This window comes from Ursus maritimus, unplaced genomic scaffold (genome assembly GCF_017311325.1).
Source record: "Ursus maritimus isolate PB19 unplaced genomic scaffold, ASM1731132v1 scaffold_13, whole genome shotgun sequence".
NCBI lineage: Eukaryota > Metazoa > Chordata > Mammalia > Carnivora > Ursidae > Ursus > Ursus maritimus.
This window is the reverse complement of record NW_024423675.1, coordinates 11,738,775-11,759,364: the sequence shown is the minus strand read 5'-3', so window position 1 is coordinate 11,759,364 and position 20,590 is coordinate 11,738,775. Positions and strand designations below refer to the sequence as shown.

The 20,590-nt window shown below is 44.5% G+C and overlaps 1 protein-coding gene across 1 annotated transcript in view; it reads left to right on the top strand.

Moving 5' to 3' along the window:
* The window catches only part of FAXC (failed axon connections homolog, metaxin like GST domain containing), a 73,031-nt gene that overhangs the window by 16,367 nt on the left and 36,074 nt on the right, over positions 1-20,590 (top strand). Inside the window, exons 3-4 of the mRNA XM_008705012.2 lie at positions 163-359; positions 9,325-9,548. Coding sequence (XP_008703234.1) covers positions 163-359; positions 9,325-9,548 — 421 coding nt within the window. The remainder of the gene's footprint in view (positions 1-162; positions 360-9,324; positions 9,549-20,590) is intronic.

Genomic DNA, 20,590 nt, shown 5'->3' with positions numbered 1-20,590 from the left:
CCAAGAGTAACTTTATAGTCTTAAAGAGTTTATGTGCTGAGTTCATTCACTTCAACAGTACAGTCACTATCACATATAAGGTTGGAATGTTTGTTTCTGTTAACCATAGAGTGAATTTAAATAAAACATTGCTTTTCTCTTTTTAAAATTTACTCTGCTTAGAATTATTTTGGTGGAAAACTTTCTGCTCAAGGGAAAATGCCTTGGATTGAATATAATCATGAAAAAGTTTCTGGCACAGAATTCATAATTGACTTTCTGGAAGAGAAACTTGGAGTGAATTTAAACAAAAACCTTGGCCCTCACGAAAGAGCCATCTCCAGAGCAGTGACCAAGATGGTGGAGGAGCACTTCTACTGGTGAGTCCCCCGGGCATGCTGGGTGAGTGCCCAGGGCCTGTCCCCGGCCTTTGGACTAAGCCTAAGTTCTGTTTCACTTTTCAGACACTCCCCAGTCTTTTCAAAGTTTTCTACATTCTGACTGACTTTGGGGTCAAAGTCATGACCATTAAGTTTCCAGGAATCTCGACCAAAGGTTGACAGACATTTTCTGTGGAGGCCCAGCTATCACATAGTTAAGGCTTTGTGGGCCATGGCTCTGTTGCAGCTCCTTAAACTCTGCCATTGTTGTGCAAAAGCAGCCATGGATGACCTGGGAATGATGAGCAGGACTCTGTTTCACCCAAACAATAAAAACATTGACATTTGAATTTCATTTAATACAAAATATTATTCTTCTGATTTTTCCCCCCAGCCATTTAAAAATGTATTTTAAACAATTTTTTACCTTTAAAATTTTTATTATTTATTTATTTATTTATTTGAGAGGGAGAGCGCAGGTGAGCGGGGGGAGGGGCAGAGGGAGAGAGAGAGAGAATCTCAAGCAGACTCCCCACTGAACACAGAGCCCAATGTGGGGCTGGATCTCACGACCCTGAGATCATGACCTGAGCCAAAAGCAAGAGTTGGACACTTAACTGACGGGGCCACCCAGGCGCCCCTCCAACCGTTTAAAAATGTAGAAACTTCTTAACATTTGGGCTGTGTTTTGCTGGCCTTTGATCTAGACTGCAGCCCACTGAGGTGAGGAAGATATTTCAACGGACTCTGCTCTTCACCAGTACAAACCGCTGAAGTAAAATACTGTTACATCAGACACTCAGAGGAGGGAACAGAAGACTGAGTCAGGATAGAAATCTTGAGTGAAATGAATTACTCGAGCTTGTAAGATTATCGTCAGTTTTCCTTAGACGGCAAGAGCTTCTCTGTGTTCCAGAAGTCAGGTGTCCTAGAGCTTGCTGAGCGTCTTTGCCCCACCTGGCTGACTCCTGGTTAAGTCCCTTGTCTGAACCATCACCAGCTGTGTGGAGGGGTTGCCCGTGTTCTGCGTGTGACGTGGTGCGGGCTAGGACTGTGAGTTAAACAGCCACAGGTCTACTTGGTTGACAAACTCCTTGTCATGTGGGCTTTTTCTTTGCCTTTCATCCATTTTCTGGAGTTTTAGCACCTTTCTGGACACCCCAGTAGATAAGAGAAGTTTTCTCCCTGATTTCTCTAAACTTACCTTGTTTCAAAGATTTAATTAAGAATCATTAAACCCACTGTTCTGGCGTTCACTCTTGCTCCTGGGTCAGTTGCTCACCCAGTAGCTTTCCCCTCCCCCACTGAGAGATACACACTCAGTGTGGGGTTGATTGTAGAAGGTTCTTCCCCACCACCTTCTTTCTAAATGGAAACTAACTTGTTCTTTCTAAACGGAAAACTTGCTGTTCCCTCTCTTGGATTTTAAGTGACTCTCTATTTCTCTTTTCCTCTTTCTGCTTGCAGTTCTTGCTCAGTTTATTCCAGGGGAGACCTGAAGCACCGCTTCTCTTCCCCTTCTCACTGTAGAGGTGAGGGGGTGTGAACAAGGAGGGAACCTGGCAGAGAGTGGGGGCAGGGGTGCAGATTAGCCTGGAAGTCATCACAGACTCCATGTTCCTGGAATGAACCCGGGTCTTTTCTTGGGGATACCTGCGGAGAACTGTTGGGATTCCCATCTTCTAGAGGGCAGGGGTTGTGGTGTGGGCCAGATGGATGACTGCACGTGATGTGCTGGGCCTCAGGGAAAAGCCTGTGGCACAGAGCCCATCTCACCTCTTGCCAGGTTCTGGTCCCCACTTTGCAGCAATTGAGGGAAATGCAGAACCAGCACAGGGCCACCCTGACCCTCTGTGCCTTCTTCGGATGCAGCATTCCAAAGCACTACCTGGTTTGACTGATGGGCCCATTAATGCGGAGAGCTCTTGCTTTGTGAGCTGCCTGAAAAGAAGCTGCCTGACATTTCCCTTAGTACTTGTGCTACAACTCTTTGGTTTTTGTAGTGGTTCATAAAATGTGTGTTCCAGTTCGAAAGACTTTGATCCAGCAAGACTCCCAAGTACCACCTGTCCGTGGGTGTGCAGACGTTCTATATATGTATTCCCTGGTAGAAGTTTGTCTTCTGCTCTTTCCCTCCCCTTCTCTCCCTGCACCAGCCCCAGCTAATACTTGATGGGAGGCAGCTCCTGGTGGGGGAAGGGAGGGTGGGGAGGGGTGAGTGAAAAGTTGGGGGGTGGTACCCTGGTGGGGAACAATCTTAATTTTATGGACCATAAACACCCAAGTGCTTGGAGGACTTGCTTAGGTCTCATATAGACTCTAATAAGGATAATTTTGTTTCTCTAATCAAGTTTTTGATTACAAAATACATTTTCGGGGGTGGGAGTTAGCTACTGTGTCTCATGTGTGTCTCCTCAAAGGCTAATTTGAGAAAAAAATAGTGAAGGGGGGAGGTCGGGTCTTGATAGAGATACAAATATCTAGTGAACTTTCAAAGAAAAATTCTTAATTCCTTCAATTCCCTTTGGTCCCTAGCAGCAGAAGGAAAAATAAGCCTTCCTCTGTTTCATATGGTTTCCTAACTTTTAGCCATGTTCTTGCTTTGGGGAGACCTTGAACAGGCTTTCCTTAGAGCTCTGAATCCCAAAGTAGAAAAGACCGTTGTTCCCCTGATAAGACAATGCTTGAGACAGAGAGTCTGTGGACCCTTTTCATCAGGTTCCTCTCCTACTCCTTCCTTTCTTGTCTCAGAGGCCATACACAAAATGTGCACCCATGGAAACTGAGGCCAGCATGAGGAATGGACCACCATTTGTAGAAATATTACAAGGATGAGCTTTTCACGAGAGCTTGTTAAATTCTGACAATGCGTGAGCTCCAAGTTTGTGTCTGTGTTTACAGTGGTGGAGGAGACAAAATCAATTGTTTGACTTAATCGATTTGAATTATCTGGAGTTTTCAGATATGTTTATTTTGGTCTGAAACTGTAAAAACACTCCAGGTATGATTTTCTGAAAAGGAAAGACAATGGAAAGCTGGCACTGTCACATAAATCCCATCCTGTCATCCCAAGGTTCTGATTCTGCTTTGTTCAAATAAGCACACTCAGTAGAAGAAGGTTTGTCTTGAACTTGAAATCCATACCAGCATGTTCCACTTGCATAACTATTATTGAACTTGAAGAAGACAGGTTTTTGTCTTCTTTGTTCCACTGAGTGCTTAAGTTAGATCCAACGCAGGCAAGTTGGTATAAAGGGCAGTACGAGAGACACGGGGTCAAATTCGCAGAATGAAATGGAGCTTTGGGGACAGACACTATGGCTTCTTCTATATGACACACTAGTGTGGGAAGAGTCTTGTAGCCCCTTAGGGAGGCATGTAGGGCACTGTGGGCAAGCCATCTAGTCATACCACTTTGACCCATTAAAATATAGATGTTAGAACAGGGAATTCAAATTTGCTTCTAGGTTGGCCGTGATTTTTAAATTTTGCGTTTGGCCTTTGGTAGAGTGTCACTGAATGGGGGAGGTAGGATCCTTACTAAAACGACCTACCCAAGATCTTGTCTAAAAGCCAGGGGTCTCTCTTTCCCTGATGACAACTAGATTAATGTGTTCCCCTCTTCCCTGCTCCCCCTGCCCCAAATTTCAGATGTAGTGAGAGGTCCTGTTTGGAGGGGTTAGTCTAGGGCCTGTGCAACTTGGTGAAATCACAGAAGCTTATCATACGCTCGTGCACCCCCATGCGTTTAGAAGACAAGCAAACAATGATGGGATGGAGCAGGACACAGAGAAAGGCGCCCATGGTCAGGAAGGCCACAAACAGTAGACTGCCATGGTTTGCACTTCCCCACATGTTAATATCTCCGCTTTGGGCCAGGCCTCTTGCTAGGTTATAACGAGAGATATCTTCATCGAAACATCAGGGGTCGGCTCTTCTTTCCTGTCCTCTTGATCTCCTTTAAAAATGTTGAACAGTATTTATTCTTCTGTTCTGACTAAGATAATCAGTCTTCAAGAGAAGCCTTGAGCCCATTTTGCAGAAGAGATCAGGTACGTCAGTTGTTTAAAGGAAATGAGTATCAGCTTTCTGAAAGAGGTTCTCAGAATGATGACTTAATTGTTCAGCCTCATCTGGTTTCCAGACTGGCCCTCCCTGCCCTCGCCAGTTCATGATTCACGACTCCTTGTGCAGTGGGCCTCTTCCTAGTAGAGAGTGACACGGATCTCAGGAGAGAACAGTCAGCCCTTTCTTCATTCTTCAAAGGCATTTCTCCTTTTCCTTCATTCCATTTAAATTCCATTAAATATTGTGGAGCCACATAATGGTGGGTGCTGGGGGACAGTTTGAAGAACTGAGGACAGGCAGCCGGCACCTGCTGGAGTGATGAGGGAAAGGCTTTCCCAGAGGTGATGGCATCACAACCACAGCGAGGGACTGTCAGTGGTGGGTGAAGGGGCTGGGCGGCTGGGGAAGATTAGGATATCTAGGCAGAGGGGGAAGCATCTGCAAAAGTTCTGAGGCAAGACCGAGGAGCCTGGGGAGGCACATGTAATTCTGTGTGGCAGGTGCATAGGAGGCCATGCGGGGGCATGGGGCTGAAGAATGGCCAGCCGAGTGTGGGTCAGACCGTAGGGAGCAGGGGGTGTCGCGCCGAGCTCAGGAGCTAGGGGGAGTTCATGAATGACTCCGAGAAGCAGCCTAATAGGAATAGATTTGTGTTTTAGGAGCTCTTTGTGGCTGGCTTGGGACAAATGGATTTCTGGAGGGCCTTGAGGGGATGTCAGGAGACCTGCTAGGAGGCCACTGTGCTCAGGGTTGAGAAATGATGAAAGGCTAAACTACATGCTAATTGAGTGGGAGAAAAGGGCAAATTCACAGGGTGACTGGCTGTCAGGAGCGACGGATAGAGAGCAGTGAAGAATGAGTCCTGGAATTCATTCTGGCTTGGGTGAGGGGAAGCAGATTTGAAAGGAAGGAAGATCATGAGTCCAAGTTTGGAAATATGCTTTTTTTGCAGTTCCCGAGGACCCCTCACATGGATCCCTGGGTGTCAGGACAAAGGTCTGGGCTGGGAATGGTTTTGGGAGTCATCAGTTTAAAGTGATGGGTGTGAATTAGATCATACTGCAAGTGTGGGGTAAGAAGAAGGAAGAATAGCGATGAAAAGCAGTAGAGATGTAAGCTAAGGGAGAGCTCTTTTACCAAAGACATGGACAGTGTTACATGTTGCAGACAGTTCAAGAAAGATAAATACACAAAGAAAGAATGTTTAGGGACACCTGGGTGGCTCAGTCAGTTAAGCGTCTGACTCTTGATCTCAGCTTAGGTCTTGATCTCAAGTCATGAGTTCAAGCCCCAAGTTGGGCTCCATGCCCAGCATAGAGCCTACTGGGAAAAAAAATTATTTGGATTTTGCAGCAAGGAGGTGTTGTTGATTTGGTTGAGAGTAGTTTCGGTCAAGTGTTAATAGTTTGCCGGACGCTTGGTTATGGAAGGAGGTGGATTCTTGGTTGTAAGGATTTGGAAGCATGTGTAAATGAGGTTTGCTGCCTGTAGTGATTGATTTAGGATTCCATGAATTACCCATTTTCTTTGGTATTTAAAGTTTGTTCCCACTTCATAGGGGTTGACCGTTACAGAGCCTGGCTGGCTCATTTGCTTCTCTTCACTCACGCTGGGCTACAGTATTAGGCAACGGAAGTGAAAGAGAGGAGAAGTCAAGAGCAGGGTGGGAAAGAGAAGAGAGGAAGGCCAGACAGTTTCTTAGGTTACCTCTTGCTGCAAAATTCCAGATCAATCCATTGTTCCTCCCTCTGTGCCCTCCGTTCAGCCTGCTAATGGAGGCAGAGAACCTTATGCCGTTGCATTGGCGGGGTTTCCTCCAGCTCAGATGTGCGACCCAGAACAGCCACCTCTTCCATCCCCATCTGCTGCTTGAACCCATTAGTCGTGCAAGTTCTCTGTCCATCAGTGCATCCTCATCCTGTGCACAGGCCCCCATTTCCTGCTCTGCGGAGGAAACGGAAGTCACTAGGCAGGAACTCTGAACCGCTCTGCAGCCCCTCACCTCTCCTCCTCTCTATCTCAGAGCAAGTGGTGTCTCTGCTTCTCTCCAAGCTGGCCCTTCCAGCCTGGCCTTCTCACCTTCTAACTTGCCCTTGACCTGTGGATTTCCTAAGACCCCTCCTTACTCTAGCAACTTCCTTAGGTGACCCTCTCCCCTGACAGCTTTAGCACTCTCGCTGCCGTGTCCTCACCCACAAGTTCTCTGTCTTGAGTCTAAACCTATCTCCTGACTTCTCAACCTTCTGGACGTTCTCACTTGGGGGTTCCATGGGACCTTCAAGTGCAACAGCTTGATGCGTCTTTCATCATCTAAATCTGTCGCACCTGGTGTGTGCCTGCCCATAATGGTTAATGGCATTATCATCCACTCAAGTCATCAGCCTGAGAGAAAAGACTTAATCTCTCTTTATACCTAATCCATTGGTCAATAGACTCTTTTTCCCATATCCCAGAGTTTCCCCCCTGCATTCCTTGTACCCGCCACCCGCCACCCCTCCCATTGCCCTAGTTCTTAGGTCTTGCCAGAGTCTTCTAGCCAGTCTTCCTACTGGGGGATTCTCCATTTCCAGCCCTTCCTTCACAGTGCCACAAACCTGTTTATGTTTCTTGTCTGCTTAAAACCCTTCAGTGGTTCAATGTTGCTTCCAAAATAGAGTTCAGCACCCTTTGTCTCAGGCGCACCCAGATCTGGTCCTGGCCCACCCTTCCAGCCTCTGCCCCTACGTGCTCCCCAGGCATCCTGTGCCACCGGCCGGTGCTCCTCACACACACCCTTCCTCCTCTGCTCTGCCTGGTGAGCTTCTGCTCGTCCCTCAGAACCACTTAGGCTTATGATGAAACCTGTGTAATTCGTCTACAAAGAATATATATATTTTTTCACACCAATCTGTCAGTTTAGATCCACCACATTCCTCATTTTTACTCTTTAGACACTTTCTGGATGCTCTTAAGACCTGGTCATGCTTATTTTTGGATAATTTAGTTTTATTCTCAGTTCACGGACTTGCAAAAAAAATCAAGGATGGTCTAGCTCTTTTATGATGCTTTTCAATCCAGTACAATTTGAAGCAAAGTGCTGAATTATTCTAATGGAATGTGAACATTGATACCTTAATTACGGCAGGTGTAAAAAGAAGAACAAATAGGAAAGTTTTTGGTTTGCATGTTTTTAAAAAATTTACTAAAGTAAATAAGAGATCTTTTATGTCAAAATATCCATTGACTTCTCTGTCCGTATGTATTAGTTACCGTCGCGATATACTTTTTCCTATTTTCAGCAAAATCCATTTCTTGACTCAATACTTTATTTTGAAAGATTTATAAAAAAGAAGTACACAAAACTTTCTTTTTTTTTTTTTAAGATTTTATTTATTTATCAGAGAGAGAGATCACAGGCAGGGCTAGCTGCAAGCAGAGCGGGAAGCAGGCTCCCCGCTGAGCAAGGACCCTGGGATTATAACCTGAGCCAAAGGCAGCCACTTAACCAGTTGAGCCACCCAGGCATCCCTACACAAACCTTTCTAACAAGATTTGTAGGCATTATTTTAAAAATGTAATAAAGAAGAGTTATGGGTACAGTGCAGAGAGTTACGTTGAAATTGGTTGTAGGAGTTTTTAGTAAAAATCAGGAATGTTTAAAAACTTTCAGAAAAAAATCTGTTATTTTCTTTTTTATAGAGGAAACAGTGAAAAGAGTAGAACTATATAAAATAATCAACATCAAGGACTTTTTTTTCTTAAAATTTGAAGTGAGAAATAGCTATAAGATATTATAATTCCTTGTGTTTTCTCTGTAAAAATATTTTTCACTCTTTTGATTTTTTCGAAGTGGCCATTATTGCTCTATGAGTCAACACTAGGAGGAGAGACAACTGCTAGTACATCTTTTATTGCTTGTTATGGGGAAAAACCAAAATATCTTCTGTTGGCACTCCCACAGCTACATTCTTCTCAGCCCTCAGTAGGAAATCCTTTTAATTTCTGTCTACCGACACTATTAGCATAGAAACATTCCTGCAGTTGCAAAGGTTCAGAGCCCCAAATCAGCCCAGGCCCGAGTGTTGTAACCAGCAGCCCACAGGAACTGAATCACTGCTCAGCTGTCTCTGCGTGTCCCATGGCAACACCTGGACGGGAGAGCTGGCCACACGCACCACCCAGATGGGAAAAGTGACTCAACGGAGTTCCTGCGGTCTTTGTATTCACTTTAGAGTCCTGGAGCACAGACTGAAGCAGTTCTCCAGACTTTCTGGAGAGCAAATGATATACATAATATTTACGATTTATATTGTTTATGCTAACTTTGGACAGGTATATCTACTCCCTAATCCTCTGTCAAAAAGGCTAACGTTTTCTTTTTTAAACAACTCTTTGATATGGTAAAATCTAAAATGCATACACGAATTGTACAAAACAAAATGCAGCTTACTTCATGAACACAGAGCATATACCTGCGTAACCATTCCTTAGATCAAGAGTGAATGAAGCTAGCCCTGCAGTCACTGTGCCTGCTTCCGGGTGTCCCCCTAGGTACGCAAGGTCCTGCCTCAAAACCTTTGGAAGTGGGTTTCTACTGTTTTCCGTGGGGTTGCCTGACAGGAAGCGGAAGCGGAAGCGGAAGCGCGGCCTTGGAAGGTGGGCGGGGCGTGGATCTGAGGGCGGGGGCCAGGAGGCGTTTGCCGGCACTGTCGCATGGCCTCGTTACCTGGATTTGTTTGAGTTTCTCTTACAGACCCGAAGTCTAGGCATGGGCCAGAAGCTGTTTAATGTGTGCCCTGCAGAGTCTGCTCTTTGTAAAAGCTGCTCATTTCCTCCAGAGTGTGCCCCCTTCTGACGCACTCCCTGGAGCTGACGTGTGTCTGATGCCCAGTAGTAACCTGTTTCCACACAATTCCAGGACGTTAGCTTATTGCCAGTGGGTGGACAATCTCAATGAGACCCGGAAGATGCTCTCTCTTAGTGGTGGCGGTCCCTTCAGTAACCTGCTGAGGTGGGTCGTGTGCCACATAACGAAAGGAATTGTGAAACGCGAGATGCACGGCCACGGCATTGGCCGCTTCTCAGAGGAAGAGATTTACATGCTGATGGAGAAGGACATGCGGTCCTTGGCAGGGCTTTTGGGTAACGTACCACACCTTCTATTCTCTACTTTATAGCCGTACTTTTTGCATGATTAGTAAAGCGCTGTTAGTTGAATGATTTAAAGTTTTATTTTGGTTGGTTTCTTTGCTTCCACGTGTAGGTGGCAGTCCCACCGTGTAACCCGACCCCCTAATTTGCAGGAGCAGGCGTCCCTCCTTTTCATCACTAGTGCGAGCCAGGCTGGGGCGGCGGGGCCAGTACCCAGAGAACGCGGGGCGGGCGGTGGCCGGTCTGCCTGCTGCAAATGCCGCCGGCCGCGGGGACCGTGTTGTGAGCCAAGGCTGATTCTGAGCAAGGACGCTCTTCTGTTTACACACAGGCCAGGGTGGAAGGGCTGCTTGTGAACACTGCTGGAAGAGTCAGCTGGGTCTCCGTGGCCATCAAGCTGCTGCAAGGGCTGGCAGCGCTGGGTCTGACCCATTCCGCGTGCACCAGCCGCGTGTCATTTCTCACGCCTTTGTTTCCATTTGTGATCTCAGTGCGCTTCTTACGAGCGCACTGTAACTCTTCTGATTTTGCATTTACTGCACACAGTGGGTTTCTCTGTGCTTGGGAAGCCCCTCCAGGAGGAGCCCGGGCAGCTGACTGAGGGCGGAGTTGGGTGGCCTTGCTCCCCTTGTTGGCTGGAGGTGGCTGGGCTGATTTGACTCTGTGCAGGGCGGAGCTCCAGTCTTAACTATGTCAGTGCATAAACATCATTGGAGTTCAGGGGCTTCTGTGGGGAAACGATGGTTTCTCCTGGGGACGACTAGCGTATAGGGAGCCAAGCCTTCTATGTGACCAGTCATGTGACCTGGCCCTTTGGGACTGCTTATTTTGCCTGGGGGAAGGCAGGTTTATGCTAACTCTCTTTTGGCACCCTCACCTCCACTCTAGAGCATGTTACCTTCCTCACCTCCTCCAGGAAGTGGGATTGGGGGTTTGTTTTGTTGAAACCCATGTGGGGCTCCAGGAACTGGGGGCTGTGCTAGGTAGGCCCTGCCCCCTCCAGGGTGACTCGCTCTGACTGGCTCCTTCCCTCTTCTGTACTCCAGATGCTTACTGGACCTAGAGTCTGCCCCCCTCCACCCCCAACACTGACCTGTTGGGAGAGCCCAACAGCGTATCTAGCTCTCAGCCAGCTTTGTTTTGTGGGGGGGGGGGGGGGTTGATGCTGGCCAGACTTGCTGGTGCTTTGCCTTTCTAGGCCCACAGGGGCCTGCCTGACATAGGTATGAGTGGAATTGGCCTCAAGTTTGCCTTGTTCCCGTGGATACAGTACTGACTCACAGCCTCACAGAGCAGTCATGGCGTGGGCCATTTCCTTCTTAGTAATGGCACTACCTGCTCTCAGCCTCCTTTCCAGCTACACTGTGGGAGCCCCAGCAAGCCAGGCACTGAGCCCTCAGAGTTAAGCCAGAGATTATGCAGTAATGTGCTGCTCTTCTCTAAAAACCTTCACAGTGTTGGTTCCTTAACCAGGAAGGGGTGTTCGTCACTTTTCTGGAGCACTTCTGATTGGGAGAACCAGGGAGCAGGGGGACAGTGATAAGAACAGTAATAACTGCCTACATTTCTCTGGTACTTAATGACTTACCAGAATGCTTCTTCCCCAATCATGGTGAGATGGGAGGTAGCTCTATTGTCGGCAGCTAGGTTGGATACCTGGCAAGTATTCCAAACACCATCAAGTCTAGATCATTTCCTGAGATGAGAAATTGATTCGGCTATTTGAAAAGCAGGAGTTCACTGGAGTTCTATTCCATGTGTGAGCTTGGGGAACAGTCTAGGCTCTCATAAGAGAAGCACTTTCGCTGCGTTTGGGGAGGGAGAGGCTCTTTGGCTGAACATCAGAGGTTTTCTCACCTGGAGATATAGCTTATTTTTAAGGTCCAGATGCCTGAGAGACTCAAATGCATAATGACTTTTTGTTAAGTAGTTCAGGATTTGAAGAAATTGTTGAGGGATGTATTTGAGTCATCAGGATAAATTAATTATTTATGTTTCAGTTCAACTGGCTTCAAGGATTGAACACCTTCTTCGGGGCAGGAGCTGGGGAATACAAAAGTGAATAAGTGATGGTCCCCTCTCTCAGGTAGCTTGCTATCCAGTGGGAGAGACCAACTTATAAACCAGGAATAGGCAAATTACGGCCTGTAGCTGGTGGCCTGTTTTTTTTTTTTTTTTTTTTTTTTATGGCCTATGAGCTAAGAATAATTTTTACATTATTAAAATGTAAGGAAAAAAATGCAACAGAGATCAAATATGGCCCAGAAAGCCTAAAATATTTACCATCTGAAGCTCCATAGAAGTGTGATGACCTTTGCTCTAATTGGGTACCCATGTTCAAGTTGGGTTGTGACAGGTCCCATGACAGAGGTCTGTGCTGGGGCCCTGGAGACACAGCAGGTGTAGGGGTGAAATGGCAGGGAGAGCTCTGGAGGCCCAGAGAAGAGGCAGCAGTCCCCCAGAAATTAAACAGTTGTTCCAAGGAAGAAAATAGGGAAGGACTATTGGGGCAAATCATGAAAAAAGGAGTCAGGAGTGAGGGGCATTTTGGAATCATGGTCGAAATGAAGGTTAAAAGGTAGTTCGGGGCCATATTATAAAAGGTAACAATTACGCTGAGATAACTTCATCATACAGAAAACATGGAGGTGGTGCAGACTTCTGAGTAGCAGAGAGAAGGAGGCATATTCATGATTGAGAAAAGTGGCTCTGTTGGTGTCATGGTGGATGGCTTGGGCCTGAGGGGGAAGGTGGTAAAGAGAGACTAAAGATAGGCAGTACATATCTTTGGATGTAATTTAAAAAATTGTGATTAAATTCAAATTCAAATTAAAAAATTTAAACAAAATAAAAATTAGTGGAGAAAGATGATATCTTCATGTTAGAAAGGAGGAGACAAAATTATTATTTATAGAAATTAAGAGCTTATGTAGCTAAAATGGGGACTCCTGGGTGGCTCAGTCAGTTAAGCGTCTGCCTTTGGCTCAGGTCATGATCCCAGGGTCCTGGAATCAAGCCCTGCACTGGGTTCCCTGCTCTGCCGGGAGCCTGCTTCTCCCTGTCCCTCTGCCTGCTGCTCCCTGTGCTTTGCTCTTTCTCTCTCTCTCTGTCAAATAAGTAAATAAAATCTCAAAGGAGATTATGGAGCTAAAATAATGAAGAATCAAAATTACAGTTAATGAGAGAGTTCAGTAATTTTGCAAAGTTACAGACATCCAGATGGCCAACAGACACATGAAAAGATGCTCAACATCACTCATCATCAGGGAAATGCAAATCAAAACTACAATGAGATATCACCTCACACCTGTCAGAATGGCTAAAATCAACAACACAGGAAACAACAGATGTTGGTGAGGATGTGGAGAAAGGGGAATCCTCTTGTACTGTTGGAAGGAGTACAAATTGGTGCAGCCATTGTGGAAATCTGTATGGAAGTTCCTCAAGAAATTAAAAATGGAACTGCCCCCCCCTTTTTAAGATTTTAAGAAGGAAAGGGAGAGAGAGAGAAGCAGACTCCCTGCTGAGTAGAAAGCCCGATGCAGGGCTTGATTCCAGGACCCAGAGATCTGACCTGGGCCGAAGGCAGCCGCTTAATCTACTGAGCCACCCAGGCACCCCACAATAGAACTACCCTATGATCCAGGAATTGCAGTACTGCGTATTTACCCCAAAAACACAAAAACGCTAACTCAAAGGGATACATGCACCCTTATGTTTATTGCAGCATTATTTACAATAGCTAAACTATGGAAGCAGCCCAAGTGTCCACTGATGGATGAATGGATAAAGAAGATATATATATCTATATATATAATGGAATATTCAGCCATAAAAAAGAATGAAATCTTGCCATTTGCAACACCATTGATAGAGCTAGAGAGTATTATGGAAAGTGAAATAAGTCAGTCAGAGAAAGACAAATACCATAGGATCTCACTCATATGTGAAATTTAAGAAACAAAACAAACAAGCAAAGGAAACAGAGAGAGAGAGAGACAAACCAAGAAATAGACTCTTAACTATAGGGAACAAACTCATGGTTACTAGAGAGAAGGTGGGTGGGGGGATGGAGGAAATAGGGGATGGGGATTAAAGAGTACATTCATCATGATAAATTAAAATGATGAAAAGTTTACAAAGTTACAGGCATGTAAATCTTGATATCTCAACCGATTAGAAAATATAATTTAAAATTTCCACTTATAATAATAAAAAAATCAAACATTAGAAATATGATGTATTAGAAATATTCAGGTCCTGCAGAAATAAAATTTCCTTATGTGTAAAATGGGGACAATAATGGTGAAAAGGAAAGTACCACCTGTAAAGTACTCAGAATAGTGCCTGCAGGTAGTAAGCAATCAAGTAACAAGCAAGTGTGAAACACAGCTGTGATGAGGGCGGGAAGCAGAGGTTCGTGATGCTGTGAGAGCTGATCATGGGGGGAGGGTTGCCCAGTGGATAGTGTTAGTCTCCATTCAATTCTGTATGTTCCCATGTCCCTTGGGGCAGGTGTGTGCGTTGGAAGCAGAGATACGACTTGTAGTGGATGCCCGACTTTCACCTCGTGCAAGAAGTGCGAATACTATTTCTATCTCCTCCCCAAATGGTGAGAATCAGAAAAGCTTGGAAGACATAAAAATCAAGAACAGAAAGGTTAGGTTTTTGGGAGGCCTTGTGGCTGGAGACAGGAAGTCTAGTGGCCAATGAGAGAGGGATTTCTGGAGTCAGATCCCCGGGGTTTGCCTCTTGGGCTCCGTCACTTAGCAGCTGTGTGACTTCCATGAACAACCTGAACTTTTTCATCTACAAAATGGGGATTAGAACAATGCCTCCGTCATAGAGCGCGAGGACTCCATGAGCATTTCTGTAATGTACTTACTACAGCGTTTGGCACATAAACCATGCTGAAAAGTATTAGCTATTGTCATTATCACTGTCATAAGTTTTGTATGTAACACAACTCCTTCGAGAACACTGTTTTCTGAGAAAAAAGTCTAAAAAAACCTTTTCTCTGATTTTTAAATGTATTAGACAATTGTAAAAACTTGGGGAGGTTCAGAGGCACACAGAGAAGGGGGCGCCTGGGTGGCTCAGTCGTTAAGCATCTGCCTTTGGCTCAGGTTGTGATCCCAGTGTCCTGGGATCAAGCCCTACATTGGGCTCCCTGCTCCGTTGGGAGCCTGCTTCTTCCTCTCCCACTCCCCCTGCTTGTGTTCCCTCTCTCACTGGCTGTCTCTCTCTCTGTCAAATAAATAAATAAAATCTTAAAAAAAAAAAAAAAGCACACAGAGAAGGAAACTAAGTCACGGTAATCTAATAACTTACTGTTTGCTAACCACAGTTGTCCTTTTGGTACACATCTTTCCAATATTTTTATGCATAATTTTGAATTGTATAGATGCATTTGTGTAAATGCACACATACGCATAATTTTCCAACCTGTCTTTTCCTTACTTAAGAAATATTGTTTTCTATACCATATAATGCCATGTGCCTAATATCACACTTGAGACCGTAAAAACTGACATAAAACTCATCAGCCTTCTGCCTCTTTTACATTTCTGTGCTACCATAAATCCTGAGTCTACAGGTATGAACTCGAAGTGGAAGGGAAATAAGGCAGAATGAATATGAGAAAATAAGAATATAGCTGTGTCCTGCATTGGCACAGAGATCCCCAGCTGTGATCATTTGATAGGAGATTAAAGAAAGAAGATGGAGTCTGGTACTCAGTTGAAGTAACACCACCCATTTGGTAGATGAAGAAACTGAGGCACAGAAAGGTTGAGACTTGCCCGCAGTTACACAAACGGTAAAAAGAGATGTTGGTGAACAAGCTGGGCACAGGCCTGAACTGCTAGAGCTGCCACCAGATGGAGATACTGTTGCAAACATTTATGAAATGGCAAGACTTGGGAGAAGTGCCACCCGGAGAAGTACTAGGTGCAAGGAGGCACGTTTGCGGGACACACTAGTGTGGTCGGAGGGGTTGTACAAGCCTTCTCTGAGGACATGACACTTCCGGACTCTGAAAGATAAGCTGGAGTTAGGCAGGCATGTGTGTGAGGAGGAGGAACGGGGTGGGACGGGAGACCAGCTTGGAACATAGAAGGTACATCACATGTGAAGACTCTGACATGAAAAGCAGCTGGAAGCCTTCAAGGAATGGAAAGACGGCTAGCGTGTTAGCAGCTGTGTGAGCAGCGAGGTAGAAGAAGGGGGGGGCTAGATCACACAGGTCTTTTATATCACTTAAGTAATCTTGGCCTTTGTTCTAACAACAATGGAAGCTGTCAGAGGTTGAAAGTAGGGAAGCGGCATGACCTTATTTATATTTCATGCACTTGAGGGGCCAAGAGTGGATTTGGGGGCCCAGTGAGGAGGCTGTTGCCGTGCAGGAAAGGTAAGATGGTGTCGTGGATTACAGTCATAGTGATGGAGTTGGGCATACGGTGATGGTTTAGAACTATATTCTAGAGACAGAATTGACTACAGTTTGGTGACTTGATATATGTGTGTGTGGAGAGGCAGTGATGGAGAGGGCAGGGGTAAGGAATAACTAAGTTCTTGACATCAACATTTAGTAAACAAAGTAGCCATTCAGAGTTGGAGAATGCTGGAGTAGAGGGGAAGATCATGAATTTCAGGTGCGGGTACGCGGAGTCTCAGATCCCTGTGAGACAGACACGAGTGGAGACAAAGCATGTGGTAATTACCCTTTCTTTTAACTCATTAAAAAAAATTTTTTTTAAAGATTTTATTTGAGAGAGAGAGTGAGCATGAGCAGGGGGAGGGGCAGAGGGAGAAGGAGAAGTAGGGTCCCCCTTGATCAGGGAGCTGGATGTGGGGCTCAATCCCAGGACCCCAAGATCATGACCTGAGCCGAAGGCAGATGCTTAACTGAGCCACCCAGCTGCCCCATTTTAAGATTTTATTTATTTATTTGAGAGAGCATGAGCCTCTGGGGGAGGAAAAGCGCCTTTTTGAATCGGTACAAAAAAGACAAATTAATTCAGTAAATGGTGTTGGGACAGCTGGCTAACCATTTGGAACAAAACACAGTCCTCCTGACTTTATGTCATACACCTGAATAAATTCCAAATGGGTTAAGCATTTAAATGTAAAAAATAAAACCATAAAGGTGTAAGGATAAAATATGGGAAACTTTTATATACTTTTGAACTTGGGAAAGTTTTTCTAAATATGGTACCAAAAGGAGAAGTGACAAAAGAAAAGTTGGATTGCTAGATTTCTTGAGACCAATAAGACCACCTGATGTCAATAATCACCATAAATAAAGTTAACATTGAAATGGAAAGCCGGAAAAATGTTTGCAACATGTGACAAAAGAATTAATGTTACTATTTGAAGAACTTCTACAAATCATTAAGAAAAATGAATACTTGAAGGAGAAAACTGGACAAAAGACATAAAAGGAGAATTTGCAAAAATGACACAATTGATGAATATATGAAAAATGTTCAACCTCTTTAGTAATCAGAGCAATGCAAGTTAACAAATGAGGCACCACTCTGTCAATCAGATAGGCAAAGTTTTTTTGTTTGTTTTGTTTTTTTAATGTGATGTATTGGTGGGGTGTGAAGGAGGCACTGACATACTCTACTGAAAGGAATAAAAACTAGGACATACTTTCTGGAGTTGAGTTCTATAGTTTTAAAAGTCATAACATTTTACATATTTACTTATTAAATAATTCAGAAAATCATGGGGCGCCTCAGTTGTTAAGTGTGGCTTAGTCGTTAAGCGTTTGCCTTCAGCTTGAGTTGGGATCCCAGGGTCCTGGGATCGAGCCCCGCGTTGGGCACCCTGCTCAGCTGGGAGCCTGCTTCTCCCCCTGCCACTCCCCCTGCTTGTGTTCCCTCTCTCCCAGTCTCTCTCTCTGTCAAATAAATAAAATCTTTAAAAAAATTTAATAATTCAAAAAAAATGAGGAATCAAAACTTTGAACCTTAACAAGAAGAAATAGGGAGGAATGTCAAATTCTGTACTTAGGTCCCCAAATTGAATTGCATGAATACAGGCCCGGGGAGAGACATGTGAAAAAGAGACTCAGGATTTTAGTGGATTTCATTCTCTGGATGTCACCAGTGTGATGGGCTGTCAAAGAAGCTAATAAAAAACTTAGCCTGTTTAACACAGCATAGTGTCTATAGATTTATCTATAGAAAAGATTATAATACTGAAACATTGAAATCTTAACAGTTATTAATAGTATGGGTTTTCTATCTGGAGTCCCTGGTTTCTGTTTGTGATGGTAATGGGAAACAGAAGTTAAATTAGGCACTTGCTGCTGTCTTTCCCACTTTCTCCCTCCTTTTGTCAACTTTCACTTCTTTCAGCAGGGTGGTCTGAAGGTTTAACCAAGGCAGAATACATATAAATTAGTATACCTTTAGGTGCCCACTTGTAGGTCATTTGTGAGTAATTTGCATTTTTCTCTAGAATGATATCATCAGTTCTCTTTGGTCACAGACATACCTTTAAGAAATTATTATTACTTCAAAGGATGTTCTAAAGGGCTAAGCAGTGAGCTGTGGTATCAGGAGTTGGGAGTCCAGTGGACTGAGTGTCCTAGTTTGTAAAACAGCTTGGGACAACTGAAGGGTTTTTTTAAGGGTACAAAGTTAAATGACAACAAGGGGAAGGTCAAAACACTCGACTCGTAAGTTGCTTCTATATAGGTAAGAATTGAAATCCAAAACTAGGTGAGAAGGTCACAAGAGAGCACTTCAGTATTTTCAAACAACTATAAGACTAACAAGCAACTGAATTATTTGAATATTATTTTCATATTAGTCACACACTAAGTGTAATGTTAGGCTATTGGGTAACAAAGATGAATAAGAATGGTCTCTACCTTGAAGAAGCTTATAAACCAGTAGTGCTCAAGTCTCTAGGTCCAAACAATGGCCTAGGGTATGAAAAATTTTCCATGTGATCTTGGAATTTTGAATGTAATCCTTCAGAAATGGGAAGAATAGGAACATATCAGAAGATAGAGATAGGAAATTGTCCCTGTTTCCAAAAGGGGAGGGAGAAGTAGATTCTGATAATGAAATAAAATACTAGAATGAATTATTAAATAGATGGTTAGTTTTCATAAAGAACTATCTTGGTTCATTGTGAATAAATCATACCAAAAAGTGACTACTGTGTCTTCTTGACTTGTTGGACTTACTGATTGGATAGACCATGTCTTGATTTATTCAAATCATTGGATATCATCTCTCATGATATTCTTGTGGGCAAGATGGCTGGTTTTCAAAGGGGGCTTCCATGGGTGCATATGGTGTTGCCAGGGTTCCTTGAGTGCTCTGGTGGGGAGGAGAGGGAGCCCTGGCAGGTTGGACTCTCTCCACCCCTGTTTTTACCTAGAATAGCTCCCTTGTTATCTGTTTATATATTGGGAATCTGTTGCATTTTGGTTTGATAGAGAACTTTCCCTACCAAAGAAAAAAAAAAAATTGAAAGCCCCTGGATTAACTAGTGGATTTGTGGCTGATTGAGTGACTGTACCTTTACAGTGCTGACCAACGGCTTGATATCACTTAAAGAGAGCACTCCAGGGACCCTGCTCTAGACTTTTCTCAATGACCAGTTGACAACTTCAAAGTCATGCTTAGTGGTTTTTGAATGACCCTAGGTGGAAGGATAGCTAAAAAACTGGGTGGGAAAATCAGGAATCAAAGCTTTGAACCTTAACAGGAAGCAACCTAATAGGGAGAAAAGTCGGATTCTGTACTTAACCTGTTTAATATAGTGTAGTGTTTCAGCTTGAAAGTTGTTTTCTTAAGGAAACCTTTCTCCCAGTGTGTCAGGCAAACCTGTTCCTTGCCCCCCGGCACTTGGTGTATGCTTCCTCAGAGCACTCCTTGAACCTTTGAATGATTTGGTTTGACTGTCTCAGCTTAACTGCACCAGGCCAGGTGTTTTCATTTCTGTCTCTAGGGCGTGACTGAGGGCCTGGCACACATCTAGCAAGTGTTTGTTGAACAAAGGAGTTCAATGTTAAGTTCTGGGATCCATCTTTTAAAGGAACTTCATCAAACTAGGGTGTATCCAGAGAACAGTGGTTAGGAAGGTGGTTAGTCTCAAAATAATTTCGTGCAAGGAATTTGAGGACCCTGGGGGAGGATGGTCTGCAGAAGTGAAGATGTTTGGGTCATATACTGGCGTTTTTCCAGTATTGGAAGTGGGTGCTGACTTAGGTGTTGTGGCAGATGATGGACATATTTGGGGAAGAGGTAGGGGAACAGAGGAGAGGGTGGAGTGCATATGTGGGAGAATGACAACAGATTACAACTCAGGGCAAGGCAGCACTTTAAAACAGACTGATCCTAAATGGGAAGGGCTTGTCTTGTGATGTGGTAGGAGTGGTTGTTCTTTGGAATTACTCCAAGGTGAGGTTGAGACCACCATCAACCATCATCAGCCATCAACACAGGTGGTGAGATCCTTAAGTAGAAATGGTCTCTGGTGGGTCCTTCCAGTTCCATTTCATGGTGGTTTCATGATTTTTTTTTTTTTTAAGAATTTATTTATTTATTTGAGAGAGAGGGCACAGTGAGAGAGAGAGCACAAGTGGGGGAAGGGGCAGACGGAGAGGGAGAAGCAGACGCCCCGCGGAGCAGGGAGCCGGATGTGGGGCTGTATCCCAGGACCTGGGATCATGACCTGAGCTGAAGGCAGACACTTAACTGACTGAGCCACCAGGTGCCCCTAGTTTCATGGTTTTATATTTATTCTCTAGAGAGGAGAGCAGAGATGGCTTTCCAAGTTACAAAACAAGGCAGAGGCCCAAGTAGAGATCACTCGAGTTCTGGTTGGTCTCTTGGGCCGTGAGTTACATCAGGCTGCCACTCCTGCCTTCTGCAGGCCCCGTGCTTTCAACGATGTGTTTCCATCTCCTGTTAGTGAATCTACTTTATGAACAACAGTTGGTTCCCAGTAAACCTCTCCTAATCTTCCACTCTTTTTAAAGTTATTTTTACTTGAAGGCTTTTGGA